At 36.2% G+C, this 22,731-nt stretch overlaps 1 protein-coding gene across 18 annotated transcripts in view; it reads right to left on the reverse strand.

The window, feature by feature from the left end:
• STAU2 (staufen double-stranded RNA binding protein 2) overlaps positions 1-22,731 on the reverse strand; it is a 306,987-nt gene that overhangs the window by 274,711 nt on the left and 9,545 nt on the right. For 5 of the 18 annotated variants that reach the window (XM_061439008.1, XM_061439000.1, XM_061438998.1 and 2 more), the window contains exons 2-3: positions 7,901-8,011; positions 3,349-3,494 (exon numbers count right to left, since the gene is read on the reverse strand). The exons of 10 other annotated variants lie outside the window; for them this stretch is intronic. In XM_061439008.1, the coding sequence (XP_061294992.1) occupies positions 3,349-3,494; positions 7,901-7,940 (186 nt within the window). In that variant the 5' untranslated portion in view covers positions 7,941-8,011. The remainder of the gene's footprint in view (positions 1-3,348; positions 3,495-7,900; positions 8,012-22,731) is intronic. 3 more of the 18 variants (XM_061438995.1, XM_061438996.1, XM_061438997.1) reach the window with 3 other exon arrangements.

The raw sequence follows: 22,731 nt of genomic DNA on the forward strand, positions 1-22,731 counted from the left end.
AAATAGTTTTTATTTACTAGTCACACATTGAAAGTTCTGCAAGTTGTTCACATTCTGTAAGACTCAATGAGGAAAGAAGAAAGCATGTAAATATAGATCAATACTTCCCATCAAGAAGTATGTATGAGAAGACAGTTCTATACCACCTTGAAGATATTAATCTCTGTCCTGTGTTTCTCAACTCTGGATGCACATCAGGGTCATCTGAGAGCTTTAAAAAAGTCCTGGTATCTGGGCCTCATCCAAGACGAATTAAATCAGAATTTCTGGGAGTAAGACTCAGGCTTAAGTATTTTTTAAAGCTCCAATGAATAACCAAGGTTGGGAACCACTACTGTTAAACATGTGTGTGTGTACATAAACACATCTTTACATACCTATGGAAGTTGCCATATAACCGGCTAATGTCCCAAGAAAATTAATGAGTTGGGGCTAGGTTTAAATTTTTCATGCCAGAGATAATCATTTATTTCACTCAAATATATTTTATGTCTCACTTAAAACCACCAGCAGACATGCATAAATGCAAATGACTTTACTTTCCACAAAAAAGACTCAGACTTAGCCAACTAATATTAACATTAAAATTAATTATGACTTAAGACCAACCTAGACAGCATATTAAAAAGTAGAGACATTACTTTGCCAACAAAGGTCCGTCTAGTCAAGGCTATGGTTTTTCCAATGATCATGCATGGATGCGAGAGTCGGACTATAAAGAAAGCTGAGCACCGAAGAATTGATGCTTTTGAACTGTGGTGTTGGAGAAGACTCATGAGAGTCCCTTGGACTGCAAGGAGATTCAACCAGTCCATCCTAAAGGAGATCACTCCTGGGTGTTCACTGGAAGGACTGATGTTGAAGCTGAAACTCCAATACTTTGGCCACCTGATGTGAAGAGCTGACTCATTTGAAAAGACCCTGACGCTGGGAAAGATTGGGGGCAGAAGGAGAAGGGGACAACAGAGGATGAGATGGTTGGACGGCATCACCGACTCAATGGACATGGGTTTGGGTGGACTCCAGGAGTTGGTGATGGACAGGGAGGCCTGGTGTGCTGCAGTTCATGGGGTCACAAAGAGTCGGACACGACCGAGCGACTGAAGTGAACTGAACTAAGACTTGTAAGTACTACCTTTCATTCAAGAATATGCTACTTATTCTTGTTCTCACTCTTTTTAAGACGAGCAACAGGCTAAATGGTGTGGTGTATGATCAAAGACCCAGAGCAGTAGGTGGAGGTTGCCAAAGGAATCTCCACATTTCCTTAAAACCCAAGGGAATCTAGGACTGTCTACAAAGAAGAATGTGGGCCAAATTAGAAGCAGAATCCGGTCCATTAGAAGCAGAATTTGATGACACAGAAGAAAGTTAAGGGAGGAGAGGGGAGACAAAGCTGGAGGAATGACCTTGACTAGGCAAAGAGGAGTTGGGACTTGGTAAAGAAATAGAAACAACTACGCATTGTCCTCTACAAGTCGTTCATCCATACCTCAGAAGGGACGGCAGAGTGGGGATTTGGGTTGGGATTTTGCTAAGCGTGTTCTAATCAAGAGTGGAAGAGAGTTAAGGGTACATACCAAGTGTATGGAATTAAAGCTGAAAAAGGAAACGAAGACTGAGGTAACTGAGAAATAGTAAAAAGGTGGTAGAATCAATGGACTTGTGGTGTGGAAGGACTACTGAAGGCAGACTACTAGACCGAATGAACTGGGTGTCAGAGACGAATGCCTGCGATTCTAATTCTGGAGGGTCTTGCAGTTACTGGTAATGGTAAAATCAAGACTTTGATCATAGGAACGAGTGGGTGAAGGAGAATGGAAGACAAGATAATTGGAGAAATGTAAGACACTAAAATGTCAGCATGCTGAAATAACCATCATTTAGGCAGTATCACCAAAAATTAAGAATGAATATTGTAGAGACTGAAAGTGAGCCATGAGAAATGTGATGGAATCACTCAGAGGTCAGCAAATGTCTAGTGTGATGTCACATGGGCGGTGAGTCTATTAACATGAAATTCAAACCTGGAGGTCTATCTCAAGGAAGAATTCCTGGAATTGGCAATGAGAATAAAAAAACAGGAGACATACTACAGGAATTATGAATTGTAGTAGGATAAAGTATTTATTGCTCTAAGGAAATGGTCTCACACAGCACAGTAGCACAGCACAGCAACAACTACAACTAAGAAGGTCAAGGCCTGCCAGAGGCCCAGTGGAGGCAGCAGAGAAGTTTCACAAAGGTCTGGAAGATGTGAGATGTGTGTTCAAATCTGACAGATGTGAAAAACCATGAGACACTGTAAAAAATTCAAACACTTCAACAAGATTAAGGGTAGAAAGAAAGAGTGTGTAATAGATATGAATTAACAGGTATGGAAGAGAAAGGCTACTACCTTTGTCTCTGAACAAAAGATATTCTGAACAAATTAAAGTGCTGCCCAGAAATCCTTCACAGAAGTCTCCAATATGGAACAAAATGGACAGATTTCAGTTTCATCTCACTTCCCTTACTTTGAAGGAGATGCTAGAAGACAATTAAATAATCCAATAACCTGTACTGTATGAAGATTAACCAACTTTTAGAGAATCAATTGCTTCCACATTGCATACAAAAATGTATAATCATTATCATAATCTCCAATATCCAAGATTAAAAATGTACCAAGGATATGTGTGCACAAGTGATATTTTTAAAAACAGGATGACAGAGCTCAAGCATAAACGCTTTAGTCATAATTTCTTTGCAATGTACACAAGCAAACATGTATGCATGAGGCTATATAAAAATATAAATCAATTTTACATTTAAAAGAACAATATTATAAATGAATACACAGCTAACAACAAAACTGGCACATACAACTTTTATAAATGGTGAATCTCGGAATTAAACATCCTATTGGAAAAGGCGTCTCACTAAGTAACTGTTGCTGTTTTTACTCTGCATCCATTTTTAGGTTATCAGTTACTATGTCATGGGAAAAGCACCATACTTGGAGGTCACAGAATACATGGACAAGTGCTGGCGCTGGCACTCATGAACTACTAAGCAAGTTACTTAGCTTTTCTGTGCCTGAGTTTCTTAATTTACAAAATGGAAATCAAAAATTCGTATCTCATGTGGTTGCATTAAGATTTTTGTGAAGTACTATATCAGAATGAACTCTGCAAACCATAATGAGCTATACAGTTACAGACTTTAAAATACTTTTAAGAGAGAACTAAGAGACCCTTTAGGCCATCCAGTACCCCCTCCCCCCAAAATAAAGCACAGTTAAAACCTGAGATGATAAATCTCACAGATTTGATAAGCATGGCTCACCACCTCTCTTCGGAACCTTACCTTCGAATGAGCAGGCCCTCTTTCTTTCAGAAGTTTATACTGGGGTTGGACTCTATTGAAACGGGCTAACTCATTTACCAGACACATTGGAGTTTTCTCTTTGGGGTTTGCCATTTTATCTTGGAGAGAAGCTGTAAATAAAAAGGCTGTAAAGTTTTTGTGAAGAATGACTTTACAAAATGGAAGAAAAACTAGTTTTGACTTTTTCAGGTTGAAATCAGATTGTATATTTGGACTAAATTATTTTCATGAATTTTAGGTAAAAGTTTCAAATCATCTAAATTTCAAATCATCAAACCATTTGATCATCATTCAAATCATCTAAATTTCCATTACATGCAATAGAAATATGTATCACATTTTAAACAAATTAAGGTACCTTTTTTCCTGAGTACCTAAATTGCTCTCTATACATAAACATGAATAACAGCATGCTTAAAGACTGAAAAACAGTATAAGATTATATAATAACTTTTAATTTATCCTATAACTTTCTTCTCAAGAAATTTTAGCATAAACACATAATTCTTATTCTTATTGCTATAAAACTAAATTTTATCTGACTGTTTTATCATGTAATCTTCCTTTCTTCCTTCTCATTCTAAGGTAGCATATTAAATTGAAAAAGCTCCAGACATGGGAATCAAGTCCTAAGTTTAATTACTAGCTCTCCTGACTACTATGTTTTCATAACTTTTTTTTTTAATGAAATTTTGGGGAAAAAATTAGAATAATTTAACAAATGACCAGTTACCACCCAAAATTAAAATTAGTATTTTGTTTGCTTTTAGTCTTACTTTTTAAAAAAAGGAAAAACAGTATTACATTCCAGTTAAGTTCCCTTTATCATTTGCAGAAACTACCACTATGTGAATTTAAACTATATCCCTCTCGGATAATCTAAGATACATTTATATGCATGCATATATATCCACAAAGAAATACATAATCCTGACATATGTGGTTTTGTAGTTCACATAAATAGTAATATAACAGACATACCATTTTCACAACATTCTTCACTCTTCATTATGTTTTTGAGATTTAACTCATAGATCCAGTGTATTACTTTTTAACTGATGTATAATTTTCATCACAATACCTTAGCCATGTTTTAACCCTCCTTACTGATAGAAGACTTTTATTAATAGATTGTCTTCAATTTCTCACTCTTACAAGTTAAAGTTACACTACCCCAAACATCACTAAAAAGGATTGTACCTTTCCTCGGCAGCATGGTAATTACTATTTCCCTCCAACCTTGAAAATGTGTAGTATGGTCAGATATTTTCATCTCTGACAATCTGATGTCTGACAAAACTGTTTTTGATTATCTGAGTTTCCTCTTCTGGGAACTAGTTCTGTCCTTTTTTCTACTGACTATTTTATGTATAATATTTATCAATCTTTTCTTTTGTGGTCTGTGACTTTACTACCTTAAGAAACTCTCCCCTAATCTGAAATGTCTTAATTATTTTTACTTAAATTTACTAAGCCTATTATTTTTTATCTATACAATAAGAGTAATAAGTATATTCTACTTAACTAACAGGTTGTTATAAGGTTACAATTTTAAAATACATAGTACTTTAAATTCTACCACAATTACAGCTTCAGAATATTTTTATAGTATCTTATCCTGTATTTTTCCTTCATCTCATTTACAGACATATTTAACTGCTTTTTTAGTTTTTCTTTCACCTCCAATTTTAAAACTTAAACATAGGGACTTCCCCAGCAGTCCAGTGGCTGAAACTCTGCCTTCCAAAAAGGGGGCGGGGGTTCAATCTCTTGTTGGGGAAATAGGGTCCCACATGTCATGGGGTATGGCCCAACACTTAAAAAAAAAAAAAAACCTTAGCATAAAACATGCAAATGGATTACTTCCTGCTCAATTAAACTGGAGTCACAATATATAAAGAATACATTAAATAAACAGAAATAGCTGGTTTTAGGAACTTCATCTATAAACTTTCTATGACAAGATTTAATGTAGAAAATAGCATCTTTTTTAATACTTTTAATTTACTTTTTAATACGCTTTACAGGACTAATAATTTGGTATAATAACGATCTCAATCATTATTAAGAAATTATTTTGTGACAATACTACACAAATACCTAGTAAGGCATAAGTTAAAAAAAAAAAAGAATATAAGCAACCAACTGTAGGACCAATACAGTTGACAGTTAATTCTACAATTAAACCATTCTAAATGGCTTGCAAAGCAAAAATAAACAAATAAGGACCACCACAAAAAAGGCAAAGACTACTAGTCAAGAAAGTTGAGGAAATCTGCATTTATAAACATTTTATAAACATTTCTGTGCCAGGAAGTCAGTTATTATATAAAATACAAAATGATCTGGGACCATAGTCAAATTCTGATCCTTGCAACCATAGTGTTAAATACTAAAGTACAACAGATCACACAGCTACCTGAACACCAAAAAGCAAAAGAAGAATGAAAATGAGAAAATATTTAAGCCTGGTAAAAATGAGTTATTTCGCATAATACTAAAACAGCATTTACACTGCTACTATGACAATTTTCATAACTCAGCAATGCTGCATATTCATCTGTTATGATACAAAAAATATTAAGATCATAGCAAGAATAATGTGATGATTTTACAGTATAAAAAGTAACAGCACTGGATTTAAGCATGTTTAAATGTGTTTAAAATATGTTTATAGCTCTATAAACTTAGCTCTGTTTGGTAAGAAAATCTGATCTAAATTCCTTAAAGGAAAATGCTAATAACATGGCACTAAAACTTATATTCCACTCATTCTAACTTTCTGCTTCATAAAAATTACATGAATCCAATAATGGATTCACAGAATGGAATCCAAAAATGGATTTAATGTTTAAGTTTTGGTGTGAAAGATGTGCAAAATACATGTAAGATCAATAAAACTTCAAAGTCCAAATGTTTAGTTAGTAAATTCAAAAATAATTAGTCCTGGTTCAGATTTTATTTTACAAAATGATTAAAACTTTATTTTCCATAGCTGTTCCTGCATTCAATCAGATATCTTATTAACAATACTAACAATACTAACAGAGTTCAATGACAAAGTAGTAATAAAAAATTAAACCAAAATTTTGATTAAATATCTACAAAATTATAAAACAAATTGGTCTATAAAAGTTGATATCCATAAACTTTATTATTTTTTAGAAAAGTCAATAGTACAAAAAGTGAGATATATATATATATATATACACACATTGTTTCATATGTTTTCAAGAGACTGAAGAAAGCTTCAATTCAATTTGGTGGCTGGAATAGTAGATACCTACTTAGAAGTAAATAAAATTAATGACAATGAATTTCACAATTTTAAAACTTTGCTTCTGAGAGAACAAATGCCATATATTTAAGAGCCTAAGAGCCTGTTTTGGGTATCTCTGCCACTGACTGACTTCTACACATAACGTTGAGAAAGTACTTAAATCTCACTTTCCTGGACAGTGAAATAGAAATAATAATTGTTTTTTACTAGATTATAGTATATTGGTTGAATCAAATGATGTAAGATACTATTAACAATAAGAATCCATTATTACTCTGCATATAAATAATCTTTAGCACACTATCACTGAAAATGATATGATTTCATAAACTTTTTTCATGGCTTCCTAAGCTAAAATATTCAGAGTTAAAATGTTTGTTAGGATAAGTTGATTATATTCATACTATTATACTTCTTTATTATTCTATAAAAAGCATGTATTTGCTATTATTTTTTCACTGACTTACTATAACATATTAAGCTTGCTTCCATTGAAAAATCCCCAAGTGTGATATATATCACATGTAAGATTTCTCATATTTCTGTTGGGGAAGTGTTTACCTTGGATATAAAGTTTGTTTACATGTAACTCTCCGTAACTTTGACAAGTTACGTTGGTAAAATCACTGTAACAACAGGATCTGCACACTCAGCAAAACAGAGGCCTACCCTGCTTTTTGAGACAGATTGTTTCTATACTTAATAAAATGTCCTAAACTCTCTGGGACTTGATCTTCAAAATATGCCAAAATAATACAGTTGACAGTTTTCAATCAACAGGCAAAGAATACTTGTTTCAAAGGAGTTCAGAGTCTGTGAGAAAACACGCACAGAGAGAAGAAACACACACACTAGACTACAACATGGAAGGTGCTGAGATAAGGCTTTAAAGGGACTCCTTAGGTGAAGGGGTGTTGAAAGGCAGGTTTCAAGGGGTGTGATTAGATTACACTACATTAGTTAAGGAAAGCAGGCACTCACCGAGTTAGTGAGGGAGGGAAAGAGAAAGAGGCAGAGCTTTTCCAGAGCACACATGCAGAAGAAAGCACATTAAACACATCACATTCTGGAAAATGCAAGCAGACCACTGGCAGAATGTAGAATGCAGAGTAGGATGTAGCAGAAAAAATACGTGACCAGAATCCACCAAAATACCAAAAGCTGCCTAAGCCAGAACTCAAGAGTAGCACCATTTTTAAGGTAGTTAAATTACAGCTGAAGTGATGCCAGGAAACCAGAGGCTAACCTCACCTGCCAAAGCAAGTCTCTCCATAGAAGACTCCGTGTCCATCACAGGTACAGAAAGTGACTGGAACACAGTCTATGTCTCTCTGCTGGCTCCCCTCTCCCTATTCCCTGCTACTGGAAGGGGCTCATCCGAATTCCCAAGTAAAACAAAAAGAAAGAACAGAGTCAAAATAGAACAAGGAATTTGCCTTCCACAGAGTCCTGACCTCTAAGAGAAATGTAACTGTCTGTCCACAGCTGCAACTAAAACATAGCTTATAACTTCACATCAGACCGTAACCTAAGGCTGTCCAAGCAAAATCACCACCCAAGGATCAAATTGCTGTACTAGAATTGCCTGTTAATTAGGAAAAATTAAAGTTCCTATCTCATATGGTTGTGGTGGTATTTTAGTCACTATGTCGTCTGACTCTTTTGACGCCATGGACTATAGCCCGCCAGGGTCCATTGTCCCTATCTCAAATAGACAGAAAAATTAATTCCAAATGCATTAAAGTGAAGAGTATAAAAATATGACAAAAGCACAAGAAAACTTGGCTAAAGGTATGTCAAAATCCTGCAACATAGAAAACTTCTAGAAAGAAACCTAAAAATCATGACGGGATAAACTGATAGATTTAACAACACAAAAATGTAAAACTTCTGTAGAGCAGAACACACCAGGAATGATACTAAAAAACTGTCAACATAGACAATTCCCCTGGATCTACAGATTAATTTGGTGAAAATCAACATTTTAACAAAGCTGAGGCTTCTGATCCATGTACATGACATATAATCCATGTACATGACATGAAAATCTCAATTTTCATTATTGAGATGATGATATCTCAGTGATAGCTATGTTTTTTAACATTCCTGCAAAACAGTGAATTATTAAATACTGAGTTATTGCTTCTGGGGAAATAAAAGGTTAGGTTCCTGTAAACATCTGGGCATAACATTTTTTTAAAGTCAATTAATAAATAACCTTGTTTTATGTGTGTTTTATCTAGCTAAAGATCCCTTACTTAATATATACTGTTGAACTCACTAATACTGAACTCAGTGCCAACAATAACTCCTGAATGAAGCTTAGCTAAACAGATGTATCTTCTCCATAAGACATATCACAGCCTTCTTGTGCTTAAAGACCCTACAAAGCACTTCAGCACTATGCTTGGGAGCCATTTTAATAGCTAAATCACCAACCAAAAGACACAAAAATAAAACGTGGCACTAAATAAACCAAGAAAAGGACACTTGCTTATGGCAGGAGAACTGAAACGAGAGCAGCCTGTCATCTGGTTCAACCCCAGTTCAGACTGTGCACACAGGGCAACTCAATTTTTCACCACTCCGCACTTGTCAGTAAATGATCACAGAAGCACTGCAAGGATTATTTAGGGATTACATATAAATTTTAGCAAATAGACCAATTCACAAATACAGAATCCATGAATAATAAGGATCAAATGGATCTCAATTATTTAGGTATTCTTTCATTTCAGCAGTATTTTATAGCTTTCAGTATTCTTTAACATACTTTGTGAGATTTATCCATAAATATTTCATATTTTTTATACTATTTTTAAATAGTATTTTTTTTAAAGATTGTTCCTTGCTGCGCACGCTCAATCATGTCAGACTCTTTTGCAAACCCATGGACTACAGCCCATCAGGCTACCCAGTCAATATGATTTTTCAAGTAATACTGGAGTGAGTTGCCATTTTCTACTCCAAGGGATCTTCCCAACCCAGGGATCAAATCTGCGTCTCTTGTGTCTCCTGCAATGACAGGTGGATTCCTTACCACTGTGCCACCTGGGAAGCCTTGCTAGTGTATAGAAACACAATCAATTTTTGCACATTTATCTTGTATCCTTCAATCTTACTATACTTATTCATTAGGTCTAGTAGGAGTCCATCAGATTTTCTACATAGAAAATCAGGTCACATCTGTTTATTAGGACTTTCTTTTATTCCTATTCCAGAACCTACTGCCTGGTTCTGCATCTCAGTAATGCTGACACTGAGGTCTTTAGAAACCACTCCTTCCACTTCAAATATTTTTGAAAAGTTGGTGTAGAACTAATATTATCTCTTCCTACAGTATTTAGTAAATTCACCAATTGGTCCAGTAGGTGAACTGGACCTACAGTTTTCTTTGTGGGAAGTTTTTTTTTTTAACTACAACTTTAGTATCTTTAATACATATATAGCTATTCAGATTAATCTCTTCTACTTCCTCTAGAATTAATTTATCCTTTTTCTACATCATTAAGGTGGAAACTAAGGTCATTTATTTGAGATCTTTATTCTTTTCTAATATAAATATTTAAAGCTATGGATTTCCCAGTAAGTACTGTTTTAGCAACATCTAATATATTGTGTTTCTGTTAATTTAAAATACTTTATAATTTCCCTTTTTGTTTTTTCTTTTAATCATGAATTACTTATAAGATGCTATTTAATTTTCAAATATTGTAGATTTTCCAAGGATATTTCTATTAATAATTTCTAATTCAACTGCACTGTTATCTGAGAAGGTTCATTTTAGGAGTTGATTCCTTCTGAATTATTGAGATTTGTTTTATGGCCCAAAATACAGTCTATCTTGGTAAATGTTCGGTATGAACTTGTGAACAAATGGGTATCCTGACCTTCTTGTATAAAGTGGTTTGTAAACGCAGCCAGGTCAAGTTGGTTGACAGTGTTATTCAAGTCAACTACATCTTTGAAACTTTTTTTTCTGTCAATTTGTTACATCAGTTATTGAGAGGGATCACTGAAATCTCTGACCATAATTGTGAGTGTTTCCTTGAATTTCTATTAGTTTTTGCTTCGTTTGTTTTGAAATTCTATTACTAGCTGCCAGTGGCTCAGTGACAAAGAATCTGCCTGCCAATGCCGGAGACCTGGATTCCAACCCTGGGGCAGGAAGATTCTCTGGAGAAGGAAATGGCTACGCACTCCAGTACTCTTTCCTGGGAAATTCTGTGGACACAGAAGCCTGGTGGGCTACAGTCCATGGGGTTGCAAAAGAGTGAGACATAACTTAGCAACTAAACAGCAACAACAACAACAAAAGATTTGGCACTAATAGTCCTCTTAATTAACTGATCCCTTTATTGTTACGAAGTGATCTTCTTTAACCCAGGTAGGAAATATTCCTTGCTCTGAAACCTATTGTAATACTAATAAAACCAGTCCAAGTTTCTTTCAACTAAGTCAATCTGTTATGTCTTTTTCCATTATTTTAATCTATTTGTGTTTACAGTTACTATTTCTTAGAGGCAAGTATATGGTCAGATCTTGCTTTTTAATTCAATTTCAGCCTTCAAATCAGGATGGTTTTTAACACTACTTTTTTAAAAATATGAAACACCACACAAATTGATGTATCATCTTTGTACATCTCTGTATCGTTCCAATTTTACATGTGCTGCTGAAGCAAACACTATTTACATTTAATGGGATTATATAATATCACTAGGTTTGAACCTATCATATTATTATATTTTTCCCATCTGGTCTTTGGTCCCTTCATCTTTTCATGGTTTCTGTTGACTTAATTATTTTATATATTCAATTCTATCTACTGCTTTGGCTTATCAGCTATAAGTTTTTGTCTTGGTGTTTTACTAACTGCTAGAGTTTATGACATATATCTTATCTACCTTTATATTGTACCACCTAATGAAGGGCATTAAAATCTTTAATATCTTCCATTTCTCCCTCAACCTTCAAGCTGTTACTATGCACTGTACTTTTTTGTATGCTATAAGCCTTACAATAGTTTAATATTTTTGCTCTGAATAATAAATTACCTTTCAAAAAGATTAATAAAAAAAGATTATACATTTACCCAAGTAATGACCATTTCTGCTTTTTTCTTTGTTCATCTTTTGCACTTTCCTGCTGCCTGAAGGACATTCTTTAAAATTTTTCCTATAGTGGTAAGGTATTTGCATAGACATTTCATCAAGAATGACATACAAAAAGCCAACAAGCAAATAAAGAGACATTAGACATCACTAATATCAAAGATGCAAATAAAAACTCTAAGATGCCACTTCATATCTAGTACGATGGCCATTAGCAAGGAGGAGAGGGCAGGAGGGAAAAAGGAAGGAACAAAGGAGAGAAATAAGCACTGGTGAGGATGTGGGGAACTTGAAGCTCTTGTTTATTATTAGTGGGAATGTGAAATGGTGCAGCCACTATGGGAAACAGTCATTAAACAGAGAACTACCATAGGCTCGAGCAATTTCACTTCTGGATATATACCCAGAATAACTGAAAGTGGGCATCTGAACGTACACTTGCACCCCCAAGCTCACTGCAGTATTACTCACAACAGCCAAAAGGTGGAAACACCCCAAATATCTACTGACAGATGAATGGATGAACAAAATGTGATATACACATAGAACAGAGTATTAGCCAATGGTGGTTGACAGGGGCTGATGGATTGAAGAATGGGGAATTAGTGCTTTAATGGGTATAGAGTTTCAGTTTGGGAGTATCAAAATTTCTGCAGATGGATAATGGTGATAGCTGCATAACACTGTTCATGTACTTAATGTCACTATACACTTAAAAATGGGCTTCCCTGGTAGTTCAGTGGTAAAGAATCCACCTGCCAATGTAGGAGATGCAGGTTCAACTTCTAGGTCGAGAAAGTCCCTTGGAGAAGGGAATGGTAACCCACTCTAGTATTCTTGCCTGGAAATCCCATGGACAGAGGAGTCTGGTGAACTACAGTCCATGGGGTCACAAAACAATCAGATACAACCTAACAACTCTATAACAATGAAGCTTAAAAATAGTTAAAATGTTAAGTTCTGTGTTATATACTGAATATTTTATAATAATTAAAAAATTTTAAACAAAAGAGTCACTTCTTTCTCATTTCCTCTGGAATATATTGTTATTGAAGTATAGTTGATTTACAATGTTCTGATAATTTCGGGTGTACAACAAAGTGATTGTTTTATATAAAAAATATACGCATATATTCATCAGGTTCTTTTTCAATTATAGATTATTAAAAGATATAGAATACAGTTCTCTGTGTTATATAGTAGGTCCTTGTTATTTATCTATTTTAAGCATAGTAGCGTGGAGAGGGCAATGGCACCCCACTCCAGTACTCTTGCCTGGAAAATCCCATGGCGGGAGGAGCCTGGTAGGCTGCAGTCCACGGGGTCGAGAAGAGTCGGACACGACTGAGCGACTTCACTTTCACTTTTCACTTTCATGCATTGGAGAAGGAAATGGCAACCCACTCCAGTACTCTTGCCTGGAGAATCCCAGGGACAGGGGAGCCTGGTGGGCTGCCGTCTACGGGGTCACACAGAGTCAGACATGACTGAAGCGACTTAGGAGCAGCAGCAGCAGCAGTAGCGTGTATCTGTTGATTCCAAACTCCTAACTCATCCCTCCCCTACCTTTCCCTTTGGTAACCATAAATTTGTTTTCTATGTCTGTAAGTCTGTTTTGTAGTAAGTTCTTTTGTATGACAAGTAACTTCTCAGAAAACATTCTCAGAGGGAACAGAATCCAAAGTTGACAAGTATTTTATGGTATGTTTAAAATGTCATTTGACTCTTTTCTGGCTTGTACATTCCAACAAAAACTGTCATCCTTATCTCTTTCTCTCTATATATAATGTCTTTTTTCCCCCTGACTGATTTGAAGATTTCCCTTTACTGATTTCACTGATCTTCAGTCATTTGAATATTGTTTCTCTCAAATTAGATTCACTGAGCTTTACACAGTTATGAAGTTTATACTGGATTGGCCAATAAATTGGTTTGGGTTTTTCCATAATATTTAATGGAAAAGTCATTGAAAAGTGAAAGTGAAGTCACTCAGTTGTGTCCGACTCTTTGCGACCCCATGGACTGTAGCCTACCAGGCTCCTCAGTCCATGGGATCTTCCAGGCAAGAATACTGGAGTGGGTTGCCATTTCCTTCTCCAGGGGAAAAGTCATTATTTGGTCTAATGTTTTCCTGTTCCCCCTCCCTTCTCCTGAACATCTAATTAATTTATCTTAGACTTGTGATGTTATCCAATAGCTCACAGATGCTCTGTTCATTTTTTTCCTGTCTTTTCACTCTTTGCTTCATTTTGGTTAGCTGCTATTCCCTACATATTCCAGCTCACTTACCTTTTCTTCTACAGTGTCTGCTATTAATTCCATCAAGTATTTTTTACTTCAGATATTGCATTCTTCATTGCTAGAATTCCCATTTAAGTCTACTCATACCTTTTATTTATATTCTCATCGTTTTCCTATTTTCCTCTACCTTCCTGAACATTGACAGCATTATTAATAGCAACTCTTTTTACAGTTTTGTCTGCTGAATCAATCATCTTTGTCATTTCTGGGTCTCTTTCTAGAGATTAATTTTTTTACCCTAGTTATGGTTATATTCTCATGCTTCTTTGCAAGCATTTTAATTTTTTAATAGAAATGAAACTGACATAACATCAAATTAGCCATTTCAAAGTGAAGATATCAGGGGCATTAGTACAGCCACAATGTCGTGCAACCACCACCTCTACCTAGTTTCAAAATGTTTTTATCACACCAAAATAAACTCCATACCCACTAGCCAGTTATTCCTCTTTTATCCTTACCCCCCAGGACCTGGCAACCACCAATCTGCACTCTGTCTCTATAGATTTACTTATTCTAGCTATTTCATGTAAATGGAATCAGATAATATGTGACTCTAGTGTTTGACTTCTTTCACTTAGTAAAAGTGTTTTGAGGAGCATCACATTATACCATGTATCAGTATGTCATCTTTTCTTACAGATAAATAATATTCTATGGTGTGTATGTACCACAATTTGTTTACCCATTCATCCATCCATTTGGGCTGCTTATACCATCTGGTTATTATAAATAGTGTTAATATGAACATGTGTGTGCATATATTTGAATAACTGTTTTCAATTCTCTGGGGTATATATCTAGGAGTGGAATTGCATGGTAATATTATGCTAAACACTCTAAAGAAATCCCAAACTGTTTTCTACAGAAAATAAAACACTTTACATTCCCACCAGTATAGTACAAGTGTTCTGCTTCCTCCACAACACCACCAACACTTGTTATTGTCGGTCTCTCTGATTCCAGCCATCCTAGAGAGCAAGAAAGGATACTCATGGTGGTTTTCGCTTGCATTTCCCTAATTACTAAAGAGGCTGAGTATTTTTGTTCACATTCATGTTGGTCATTTGTACATTTTCTTTGGAGAACTATTTATTCAAGTCCTTTACCCATTTCAGTTGGGTTTCTTTTTATTGTTGAGTTACAAGAATTATAGTTCTTATGTCACTGACCCATTTTGAGTTAATTTTTGTATGTGGTGTGAGATAGGGGTCCATGTTTATCCTTTTGCATACAGATATCCAGTTGTCTTAGAACTCTTATATATTGATGATGTTATTCTTTCCTGCGCTGTGTGGTTTGGGGCAATCTTGTCAAAAATCAGTGGGTCATATACGTAATAGCTTATTTCTAGCCTCTCAATTCTATTCCATTGGTCCTCCTTCCTTACGCCAGAACCACACTGTTTTGATTACTGTAGACTTACAGTATGTTTTGAAATGGAGTATGTAGGAGCTGTCCAACTCTGTCCTCTTTCAAGATTGCTTTAGCTATTTGGGCCCACTGCAATTCTATAAGCAGCTGAAGATCAGTTTTTCAAGTTCTGCAAAAAAGGTCACTGGAATTTTGACAGACTTTATACTGAATATGCAGACAATTTTGCATAGTACTGCCATCTTAACAATACTAAGTCTTCTAATCCATAAACAAAAAATATCTTTCCATTTACTTGAGTCTTCTTTAATTTCTTTCAACACTGTTATATAGTTTTCTGAATACAGGTCTTCCAATTTCTGTATGCTTCTGGATGATGTTATAAATGCAACTGTTTTCTGAATTTCCTTTTTGGATTCTACACTGCTGGTATAGAGAAACAGAACTGTATTTTGTATCATCTTGTACTGCAGCTTTTCTGAATTCGTTAGCTCTGTTTTTTTTCTTTGTACTCATAGATTCTTTGGGATTTTCTATATACATGGCACATGTCATCTGCAAGTAGAAATGGTTTTATTTCTTCCTTCCAGATTTGGATGTCTTTTCTTTTTCTTGTCTAATTACCCTGGCAATAACTTCCAGTACAATGCTGAAGCAGTGGTAAGAACAGGCATCCTTGCCTTGTTCCTGAATATAAGGAGAACTTTTTTGTCTTTCACCATTAAACTGGATGCTACCTGTGAGTTTTCCATAAATGCCCTTTATCATGTTGAAGAAGTGCCCCTCTATTCCTAGTTTTTGAGTGTTTCTATTATGAATAGGTGTTGAATGTTACCAAGTGCTTTCTGTATCACACAGGAGGTGATTATCTGTGTGTGGTGTGGGTTTCCATTGTCTATTAATGTAGTGGATTATACTGATTGATTTTCCTATGTTGAACCACTCTTGCATTCCTGGAGTAAATTCCACTTGGCTGTGGTATACAATCCTTTAAATATATTGTTGGATTTAGTTTGTTAGCATTTTGTTGAGGACTTTTACACCTATACTGATATGGAATACTGATTTTCAGTTTTTTCTTCCTCATGGTGCCTTTGTTTTGGCTTTGATATCAGAGTAATACTGGTTTTATAGAATGAATTAGGAAGTATTCCCTTCTCTCCTATGTTTTGGAAAAGTCTGAGAAGGATTGGTGTTAATTCTTCTTTAGATGTTTGGTAGAATTCATTAGTGAAGCCATCTGGTTCTGGGCTTTTCTTTGGGAGGGATTTAAAAAAAAACTGAATCTGTTTACTTCTAATAGGTCAGTTGAAATTTTTTATTTCTTCTTGAGTCTGTTTTGGTAATCTGTGTTTCTAGAAATCTGTCCGTTTCATGTAGGTTATCCAATATGTTGGCATACAACTGTACTATGAGCCATGCTGCTGCTAAGTCGCTTCAGTCGCATCTGACTCTGAGTGACCCCCATAGACGGCAGCCCACCAGGCTCCCCCATCCCTGGGATTCTCCAGGCAAGAACACTGGAGTGGGTTGCCATTTCCTTCTCCAATGCATGAAAGTGAAAAGTGAAAGTGAAGTCGCTCAGTCGTATCCGACTCCTAGCGACCCCATGGACTACAGCCTACCAGGCCCCTCCATCCATGGGATTTTCCAGGCAAGAGTACTGGAGTGGGTTGCCACTGCCTTCTCCACTATGAGCCATAGTACTCTCTAATAATTCTTTTACCTCTTTAAGGTCATGGTAATGTCCCCACTTTCATTTCTCATTTTAGTTATATGCATCTTTGCTCTTTTTGTCAGTCCAGCTTGTCAGTTATCTTTGCAAAGAACCAACTTTTAGTTTCAGTGATTCTTTATACTGCTTTCCATTCTCTATTTTATCTCCACTTTAATCTTATTTTCTTTCTTCAGCTGGCTTCGGGTTAATTTACTCTTTTTCTGGTTTTCTTAAAGTGAAAAGTTAGGTTATTTGTTTGAGATTGTCCTTTTTAAATGTAGGTGTTTCCTGCTATAAATTTCCCACTGAGCACTGCTTTTACTGACTCCCCTAAGTTATAGTATACTGTATTTTTATTTTCATTTGTCTTTGTTGTTCAGGCGTTCAGTCATATCCAACTCTTTGCAAGCCCATGGTTGCATGACACCAGACTTCCCTGTCCATCACTGTCTCCTGGAGTTCGCTCAAACTCACGTCTATTGAAACAGTGATGCCATCCAACCATCTCATCCTCTGTCGCTCTCTTCTCCTCCTGCCCTCAATCTTTCCCAGCATCAAGGTCTTTTCCAATGTGTTGGCTCTTCACATCAGGCGGTCAAAGTATTGGAGCTTCAGCATCAGTCTTTCCAATGAATATTCAGAGTTGATTTCCTTCCGGACTGATTCGTTTGATCTCCTTGTTGTCCAAGGGACTCTCAAGAGTCTTGCCCAGTACCACAGTGCAAAAGCATCGATTCTTCAGCACCTCAACCTTCTTCATGGTCAAACTCTCACATCCGTACATGACTACTGGAAAAACCATAGCTTTGACTATAGGGACCTTTGTCAGCAAAGTGATTTCATTGATTTTTAATACACTGTATAGATTTGTCATAGCTTTTCTTCCAAGGAGCAAGTGTCTTTTAATTTCATGGCTGCAGTCACTGTCCGCAGTGATTTTGGAGCCCAATAAAATAAAGTCTATCACTGTTTCCATTTTTCCCCATCTGTTTGCCATGAAGTGATGGGACTGGACATCATGATCCTATTGTTTTGAATGCTTCTGAAGCCAGCTTTTTCACTCTCCTCTTTCACCTTCATCAAGAGGCTCTTTAGTGGCTTTTTGCTCTCTGCCATTAGGGTGGTATTATCTGCATATCTGAGGTTATTGATTATTTCTCCCGGCAATCTTGATACTAGCTTGTGTTCCATCCAGCCTGGCATTTCGCATGATGTACTCTGCATATAAGTTAAATGAGCCGGGTGACAATATACAGCCTTCATTTGTCTTTATTTGCTTATTTACCCTATGATTTCTCCTTTGATCTGCTGGCTGTTTAATAAGAGTATGTTGGTTAATTTCCACATATTTGTGTGTTTTTTTGTATTCTGTCATTGATTTCTAGCCTTATTCCACTGTGACCAGAGAAGATACTCTGTACGGTTTCAATCTTTCAAAACATACTGAGGTTTGTTTTGTGACCTAACACATGGCCTATTCCTGGAGAATGCTTTATGTGCACTCGGTAAGAATTTGTATTCTGATGTTGCTGAATGCTTTGTATATGTCCATTAGCTCTAATTAGTTTATAGTGCTGTTCAAGTCCTCTATGTCCTTACTGATCTTCTGTCTAGATGTTTTATCCCTTATTCAAGGTGAGGCAGCATTTTAATCTTGGATGACAAACACTGAATTTTATATGTTAGGTTCTGGATTGTGTGGCATTCCTCTATATAGTTTTGGACTTTGTTGTGGTGCACAGTTAAATTACTTGGGATCACTTGGAGTCTTCTGAAGACTTTCCAATACCCTATGTATTACAAGGTCTTTATAAACTAGACAGTGGAAACACAAACTATTCCCAGCCTCGTGTGAGCTCCAGAAATTCTTTTCTTACTACTCTCCAGTACTTCTTTCCCTGACTTTGATATGGTCCTGTCATGCATCTACAGATCAGAACTGAGCCAAAGACTCAAGAAGAACCCTCTGAAGCACTTTAGAATGCATATATGCTTAAGTGCACTCTTGATTATATATTTGCCACTTCTCCCCACAGCTCCCTTCTCTCTGGTACTCCGACCTACAATTCTAACCACCCTGGCCTTCCCGAACTCTTATCTTTGTTTCCTAATCCCAACAAAACTTGGTTCTGTTTTGATTCCTCCTCCTTCTACTGCAGCATGCAAACAACCTCTGGCTCTGTTTCAAACTACTGCAATAGAAGGGCTTACTTCCATGTGTTTCTATTCTCTCAGAGACCACAGTCTGTTGCTACCTGTCATCCAATGTCTAAAAACCATTGTTCACATATATATACACACATATATATATATATACACACACACATACATACACACACACACACACACACACACACACACACATATATATGCTTTCAAGTTTTTTAAGCAGAAAGAGTATATTATTGCTGCATAACAAATTACCCTCAACTTAGTGGCTTAAAAAATAAGCATTTTTTAAATCTACTTTCTAAGGTTCAGCAGTCAAGGACCAGCTTGGCTTAGTGGTTCTGGCTCAGAATCTCTCATGGTGCTGCAGTCAAATGGTGGTGGGCCAGCAGTCTCTGGGGTGGAAGCTTCACAAGGGCTAGAAGACCTGCTTCCAAGAAGGCTCAATCACACAATGTAAGCTAAAGGCCTCCGTTCCTTGTTAGCTGTTGGCAGGAGACCTCAATTTCTTACCATGTGGGCCTCTCCAGTGAGCTATTCACAACATGGCAGCTAACTACTCTCAGAGTGAGCAATGCAGGGTGACACAGAGAGAAAGAGAAGAGCTTTTTTTCTTTTGGGGGCCACACTCCGCAGCATGCAGGATCTTAGTTTCTCACCAGGAACTGACCTTGTGCCCCCTCTGTGGAAGCACAGTCCTCTGGGCTGCCAGGGAAGTCTTCCACAAGGTCTTTTATAACCCATCCCTGGAAACGATCCGTCACTTCTACCATATTCTACTGGCCAGACCTGGCAGAGCATTAACACAAGGGTGGCAGAGATCACTGGGGGCTATCTTGGAAGCTGGCTATCTAGAGGACAAATCCTGTTACGCCAGCATGGCAGAAAGCCAAAATCTTTCTTAAACATTTTATCCTCCCTGTGATTACTACTTTTTTTAATCCCCTAACTGTAAACTGCATCCTGTGACTTTAAAAAGGGATGGGCAGACTGTGGACCCTACTCCAAAGACAGACTTTGAAGAAAAATAACTAAGAGTAAGTACCAGCAGCTTTTAAGTGAAAAGGACAGTTCTGGGGCATATGGTAAGAAAGAAGAGAGCACTTGCAGCTGACCTGCCTTGAGAAACATTCAAGTGCTTCACTTCCCCAAACAATTACTTACTCTAATGACCAACTTAAACATCTGCCCTCCTTTCCCAACAATTTCCAGAGCAACAATAGCAACAATACCAGTCATAGTAATTTTTACAGAACAAGAGTGCTAGGACCAATGCTAAGCATCTGGCCTTTGTTGTCCCAATTATTCCTCACAACAGACCTGTGGGATACTATCATTATCCCTTAAACTTTAGACCTTTTGTTTCTTAATGACCAAACCCTGGCTTTACACTTTACAGTATACCTTGATACAACTTTATTCTTTCTCTATAATACCTGGCTCCCTCTTGTTCTATAGGATTCTCAACTTTTCTGGCACTGAAACTCTATTTTGTCCTCCCTATTCTCCTACTTCACTTCAATCAGGCCTTAAAGCTTCCCCTTAGTTTCCATGTTCCCAACAGCAACTACCAAACCTCTTTAGAAGGAATCACCACTTTAGACTTCTATTAAATCCCTGCTGCTGGGCTCTCCCAATACTACAGTTGCCTAACACAGACTTACCAACCCCTTGAGACAAACTGCCCAGTCAAGTGTGCCTCACCAACTAATCCGAAAACATTTGCCCTATTTCAGTCACTAATTTTCAAGTATCATTTCACAGCACATGTGGCTTCTCAATTTATATTTGCTGCAGCTTAATGTTGAAATGGTTTCCTTTCCCTCAAAGTAAAAGTCTTAGTCACTTAGTCGTGTATGACTCTTCCCAACCCCATGGACTATAGCTGACCAGGCTCCTCTGTTCATGGAATTCTCCAGGCAAGAAAATTGGAGGGTGTTGCCATATCCTTCTCTAGGGGATCTTCCCAACCCACAGATCAAACCTGGGTCTTCTGCATTGCAGGCAGATTCTTTACCATCTGAGCCACTAGGAAGCCCTAAGGGCTAGTAATGAAACATCAGGAAGAAAGATCCAAACTCTTAGTACAGTATGCTGGAAACACAGGTTACCATCAGTTATTTGTTGAATGAATGAAAAAAATAAATAAACTAATGACTAACTTAGAAAATTCTGAAGGGGATATAATCCAAAGAATTTTTACAAATAAAAAGATAAAGATGCCAGTGAAAACATAAGCAATTCACAAAAGCCAAAATACAGAAGAATGTAAGCAAATCATAGAAATTCAAATTAAAATATCTCTTTTTGTCAGACAGATTGACAGAGACAGAAAATTTGTCACAGAAATAAGGAAACAGGCATTCTGATAAACTTCTAATAGATATAATTTTGTATTTTTGGTATTTATGCATCAAATATCTTTAAAATCTGCATATTCCTTTGAATAGTATTTCCATTTCTAATAATTAATTGCAAGAAAATAATGGACAAAGGAACACAGGTGTATATAAAAAAATACTCATGGTGGCATTAACTATAATACAAAATCTGTCCAACAATAAGGATTTGATTAAATAAATTTTAGTACTTTCAAACTATGGATTAAATCACTTGAGTATTATGTATTACATAATTCCAGTTTTTTTAAAATAATACATATTCACATAAAAACATAACTGCATAGAAAAAAAATTAGAAGTATACACCCCAAAATGTTAGCAGTGATTACTTCTGTAAAAGAATAATGGAATTACTGGTGATTTTTTTTTCCTTTTTACATATCTATACCACCTAATTTTTCTGCATGAGTTGTACATGCATAACAACACACACTTTTAAAAGGTGAAAGTAAAATTGTGAAGAACAATTTAAAGGCAGAAGTATCATTATGGCAGCAGAACATGGTACATTCCTATGTTCCTTAGTAATAATGTCAGCTAGAGACAATATAATATCAAAGAGGATACCAAGTAACTCGGTATTCAATACTCTAGTTTTTAATTAGTTCTAGGAACACATATGGAATAATTTGCTAGTACTAATCAGGCATTTTAAGAAACAAAACACCTCCCGAATAAAAATTTATCTACTAATCCTAAAGATAATACTGAAAATCACAAAGTGAAAAATCTCAACTGCTGCAAGATGCCAGCTTCAATCGCCTTTTCATATCTTTTCACATTTATCTTGAGAACTCTCTCTCTAATACGAAAGCAATCACCATGAAAATAACAAAACATAAAAATCACTTGTAAGTTTAAAAATTCAATGTGACTTTAGGTTTGGCCAAAGAGGAAATGTTCTCTATAACTTCTACTATTCCAAATTAGGTTAGTTTTTTCTCTCAGACTTGAACAGTTTGGGAGGATAAAACTTAATCAATAACAAGAGAGGGTCCTGAAGCG

This window comes from Bos javanicus, chromosome 14, assembly GCF_032452875.1.
Source record: "Bos javanicus breed banteng chromosome 14, ARS-OSU_banteng_1.0, whole genome shotgun sequence".
Taxonomy (NCBI): Eukaryota; Metazoa; Chordata; class Mammalia; order Artiodactyla; family Bovidae; genus Bos; species Bos javanicus.